Consider the following 5,617-nt stretch of genomic DNA (forward strand, 5'->3'; position numbering starts at 1 on the left):
CCTTTCCTTCATTAGTCGTGATCATTCGTGGCACAAGATCTAGGACAAAGGACCTACACTACTTGAGTGCAAAATTGGCACGCCATTTAAAATGTGGATATGTTCCTTGACAGTATTTAGCAGTGTGTCTTCTATTTGTTCATATCTGTTAATTGTGAGCAACTGGCTATGCTATAGAAGTTCGATCGATGCTTGCTAATTGCGTTTCAATTGCGTTTGAGATTATATTGGTTTATCCTGCAAAAAACGTAGTGCCGAATCCGTTGGACTGCTCTATATTATGCTCGTCTATTGGTTATCTTTGTGTTGGCTGTTTTTTTATTTTTATGTTACGCAATATAGTTCATACCGTGCTGACGGTGTTTGGCAGTTTAAATTAATGTTAATCATTGGATTTTTCGTTTAACACAGTTCCACTGCTAGGGCACTTTTTTGGCCGATATCGCTAACGTTTAAAAAAAAACGGGAACATATCATACGGTCACAATATCCTGTCTCCCTCATCTAATTGAGTGTCGTGTATCAGAAAGAACTTTCTTCGAAAGCACATAAAAGAGGTTAACAAATATAATTAACTGCCAATGTGTGACAATTTCTACTTGTGGCACACATTGACTTGATACATTAGATATCAAATGGGTTTACTGCTGTGGTCGGGATTGCTGTCCGTTGGCTTTGCCAGGCAAGTGGTGGTGTCGAGGTGTCTTCGCCCTCACTGCCTACGGTCGGTTGCAGGTGAACGGTTATGTTGTGCTTGCCATCGCTGTAATTGCCAACGGTGCCCACCGCTGGAAGCGAAACGATCGTCGTGGAAGGCAGGGCGGAAGATTCCTCCGCAGCGGCAGCAGTCGTATCTGTGCGCTGGGGTTGATTAACGATAGGAGCGGGCCGTACCGTTGCGGTCAGGAAGGAGCGTAACTGCTGACTGTTGGCATCATCATCATCGTTCTCGTACTCGCAGCCAATAGTGTCGGCTTCGTTGCGTACGATCGGTTGCTTGGCGATCAGCTTTAGCAGCTCAATTGCGTCAGCAGCCTTTCGTTTTTCATGCAGGATTCTGCAATGGTCGAACGTGGCATAGAAAGAAAATGGCAGAAAAGGAGGAAAAAAATGCAATATTCGATTCAATGGTGTGAATAGAGATGAGTAACAGCATGTTAATCGTAACGGGTGCATCGGCGGAACCTTTTAAACGTAGACATGAAACCAATCTAATTCTTGTTTAACGAACCATATGTACAAGAAAAGGAAAAAATATAAAGCGTCATTCAAATTGTAGTCGATCATCAACTAATTTTATAAAAATGTCATGGTTATTGCTTTTACGAAAAATTACATATCACCAACACACCGAAAGCCAATTTTAATGCTAGTACAAACATAGTGCTTCGCTACAGAGAAAAAATATGGTAAATGAACAATTGTGTTACTATTAATGCAATCATCTACTTTTTCATCAATAAGTGTTACTTAACCTAAAAATGTGATTTGGAATGGAAGTTGATGAGTTATTTTTGTACTGAATTTTGTATGTTCGATGGTCTTTGGATGACGCAAAAGTATCAAAATAATAATCAAGCTAAATTATTCGAACATATGAAGAAAACATGAAAAGAAACGAATGAAAATGAAACATAAATATATACGTAATAACCAACCATACTAGCCAAACCCTTTAAATAACAAACGAACAAACGAACGAGTAAAGCAAAAGGAAATAGAAACTAAAAACATAAGAAAATTCAGAGACGTATTTAGATGGGGGTTTCAAGAAACCAGAACCACATCCCGGTCTCTTCTTCCCCCTAACCTGCCTGATGCTTCCTTGAGCTGCTCGATAAAGTCCTTGCCGGTGATGTCGGCCACTGAGTTCGGGTCCATGTTCGATAGCAGCTCCAGGTCCGGTTCGCTAAGCACGGACACGTTGCACAGGTTGGTTTTCATCTGTGCGACCAGCTTCTTCAGATGTATTCGCTCCACGTCCGGACTGTCGGTGATGTCGGCCGAATCCCGGCGGGTCGTTATCGTGACGTAGTGTGTAGGCTGCAAAGAGTAATCCCGGATGGGTTTGGCGAAACATTAAAATGCATTCTATTGCAGGCCTATGCTTGGGGCTTGAGTGCGTGAGCTTACTGTTGATGGGCGAATATAATAAGGATACTTTAACTTTAGCACGTCAAGCAAGTTATCAACGCTGTACATCAAAGGTCGTCTCGAATATACCATCATTTTTTTTTAAGTTACACCAGACCCTAAATTATTTTTGGACATCTATTCCTTGGAACCTAATTGTAATGCAAATTAAATTACTTTCCAACCACTCTCCGGAATTTTGTATCAACCTGGCTATCAAATTTCATTTAAGTGCATTAGAGGTTCCTTTTGGTCCCTCTTGCAAAGTTTTACAAAAGAGGACACAGAAGAAATTTCACTCTTAAAAACAAAAAAAAAAACTTGCCGCAAAAAACTGGAAAAGTTGATCTATTCTTCTTCATTTACTTTCTTACTTGCACCAGGGTAAACATCTTGCTCGCGCCAAGCCATATCTCGAGTCTCCATTAATCAATACGTCTTGCTTGACTTTGTTGGTTCGGGTGTGACACAAGGTGACCGAATTGAATCACTCTACAAGTTGTTAATGGTTCTTTCTTTTTCCATTCCACTTTTCTGTGCTTTGTGTAATGTGTCAAGCACAACTAATATCATCAGCGAAGCCGGGATGCCGGAAGATTTATGAGCGTAATGCAAAGGAAAGGACCAACAGCAATGGACAACAATAGGCCCGATTGGTTTAAAAAGCTTCCGAAACTTACATACACACACTCATATATGCCCCAAAAACAGACTCAACCTTATCGCTAGCCAAGATTAGGTCGAAAGACCCCCGTTGAGACTTACATCGATCCACTGCTCGCCGGAGAAGACCGCAATCAGCTCGGCGTTCGGTTCCAGCGTCTGGAAGTAGTCCTCATCGTCCACCTCGGTACCGTCCGAGTCGAGATGAATGTTGGGCAGATCGGTGCGGCCAAACTTTTCAGCCGCCTTTGAACGAACCTCCTCTAGTGTGCCGGCCACCACTGCTTTTTTATTGCTCTCGTCACATCCTTAACCTGGATAAAGATAGGAAAATGGGTGCTATTTAGTAGAGCCATGTGATTGCTTACATTTTTCCACCGACGATTACAGCAAAAAATTTCTACTGGTCTTACAATAGATTTATATTATTTCTTTATTCAGGAATAATAATGTGATGTACACTTCTATTTCAAACAAACTCATTTTAATGACATACAGAACACAGATAATCAAATAAAGACATAGAAAATGGTACACAACGTTTTATTGATCGTTTCTTCTACTGTCGCAAACCACTAAACTGTACCAAAACTTGCATACTGCAGGCAGCTGCACTGGCACCCCCTTTGGAATGCATGACTAGAAATAAGCTTCAAACACGATTGTGCCGGCGTTGCAAAAGACATACGGAACGAAAACATTCTTGCCACAGGAGTGTGCCTTTTGCCAGGGTTCACCGTTGCATCCAACACTCACATCGGATCCATTATTTCCCCAAAACACTAGACATTGAATGGGAAACATTCCTTTCCTACGTGGTAGTAGCCACAAGACGGCGTTGTTGTTAGTTTTGCGTTGCCTCACATGAGGTTCATTTGCGGTTCTGATAGGATATCCGTCGATTGAAAACGAGCACATCCTGTCAGTTCAAAAGCAAGTTATCTGTTTTGAAGCCAAAGGCGCCGAAACGGGTTGGGTGATACGTACTGTAGGATGTCAATGAGTGTAGCAGAAGTACCGGAAAGTTAGATAGCATTATACTGGAAGTACCTTAACCACTGTTCGGTACTGGAGGAGAAAACGGAGAACCTTGAAATAGACTGCACTATGATTGGATTAGCGATTGGAAAATGTACTGAATGTCCCAAAATTGATGCAAGCCTAATCATTGATCATTCCTAACTATTCTTTTAAATAATGCTCTTTGTTTGAAAGTAACTTTACACAAAACTGTTCAAATTCATACACATGAATTGAATTAGCGGCACAAATATAAGGATTTTAGATAGTCTGGAACTGGTTATAGTGTGCATTTATTTTAAAGGTTGCTGCATTAATTGTATTAAAAATAATAAAAAATAGTATCGATTTCTTATACAAAAGAGATTGCCAATATATTAAAAGAATTTAATCCCCATTACGACGGCTTAATGTTATATTTTGTTATTGAATTTTTATTTAATAATTGTTGTCAGAGTAAGAGGGCCATATCCTCTTAGTCCCTATTTGGATTGTTTTTACTTTTTGGTTTGTGTTTGATTGGTTCAATCATTCAGCATATGAAGACGCCCGGTCTATTTGAGATCGAACCCGAGATACGCATTCGATTGTATGTGTATGTAATGACGATATTGTATTGCCAACATATTTATTTTCTTTGCTTCTTTTTTCTTTGAAACATATAACAGCATGATTGTACATTTTAAATTCTTAGAATGGGAGAGTTATATCACTTTAGCATTTTATAAGATGTTCTTTTATTAATTTATTCAGGTTTATATCACACAAAAGCTTTAAAAATATTGCATTTTCTATGATGAAATATAAAATATGCCCATTTCTCTAGATAGTGTTGCTCGAGAAAAACATATTTCTTTTATTCATTTACAACCCACAAAATCGTAGTTTATAGAATGTTTACAACACCTTTGAACAATAGACCAAAAATTATGATTTTGATTTTGTACAACTTAAGAATAATCAGATAATGTTTTAATTCACCACGTGTTGTAATGAAATTGAAATTAAACTTTATATACGCAAAACTTTTAATATGTATAAATAATAAATAATATCAAACAGAGTATTTAGCTTCGATCATTTGAATTCAATGACACCTATATTAAAAACTTGTTAATAGAACGACTAAACAGTTTAGAGCAGTAACCCTATTATGGTGAAGATCTATATTATAAGGTCAAATTCAAACCCATTAAATTTTCTTTAAATTTTGTTTTAAATACTCTCTTTTCTAAAAAAAATGGATAATGCTACATCCAGCTTATCATCTCTTCATCAAATCCATACAGTATACCTTGAATACCAAAACGGAACATGTATGTAAAATAACAAATATTTGAACGACATTTGAACTCAGATTATACGCATCAAATTAAATTCATTATACTAGTAATAAACTATAATGTTTACCAGGAACATAGTATGTGGATGTCTTTAGAGAACATTTCCCACAAAATGTCAATCGCACCACAATAGAAACCTCAACAGATTGTGTGCGAGCCTATATTTCTCAGAAAACAGTATCTACAGCGTTCGATCGCCCATTGCAAACATGCCCAGGGAAAATCCGTTTAACTCTAACAATCTGTTTGTTTTCCCCACATACGACGGCTTTGTGCATGCAGGCGTATCGAAAATAAGCTAAAATTTTCAATGGAAATTGAAAAGAAAAGAAATTTTAGTGCTGGAAACAGTTGGGACTGACTGCATCGTGTTTCGATAGCGCACGTACACCGGTAGAAAGTATTAGGTTTCTAAGAATAACCAGCTGTGACACAACCCTGTACCCTGTGAAGGCATT

General features: G+C 38.3%; 1 protein-coding gene across 1 annotated transcript; it reads right to left on the reverse strand.

The window, feature by feature from the left end:
* Positions 1–645: 645 nt before the first annotated feature.
* LOC121602754 (DNA fragmentation factor subunit alpha-like) lies at positions 646–3,832 on the reverse strand (the record flags this gene model as incomplete). The annotated part of the gene is made up of 4 exons (XM_041931515.1): positions 3,784–3,832; positions 2,899–3,104; positions 1,811–2,043; positions 646–1,057 (listed from the first exon to the last, which is right to left on the reverse strand). Coding segments are annotated over exons 1-4 (900 nt in total), but the record flags the coding sequence as incomplete, so codon positions are not given.
* Positions 3,833–5,617: the final 1,785 nt, after the last annotated feature.

This window comes from Anopheles merus, unplaced genomic scaffold (genome assembly GCF_017562075.2).
Source record: "Anopheles merus strain MAF unplaced genomic scaffold, AmerM5.1 LNR4000602, whole genome shotgun sequence".
NCBI classification, from domain to species: Eukaryota; Metazoa; Arthropoda; class Insecta; order Diptera; family Culicidae; genus Anopheles; species Anopheles merus.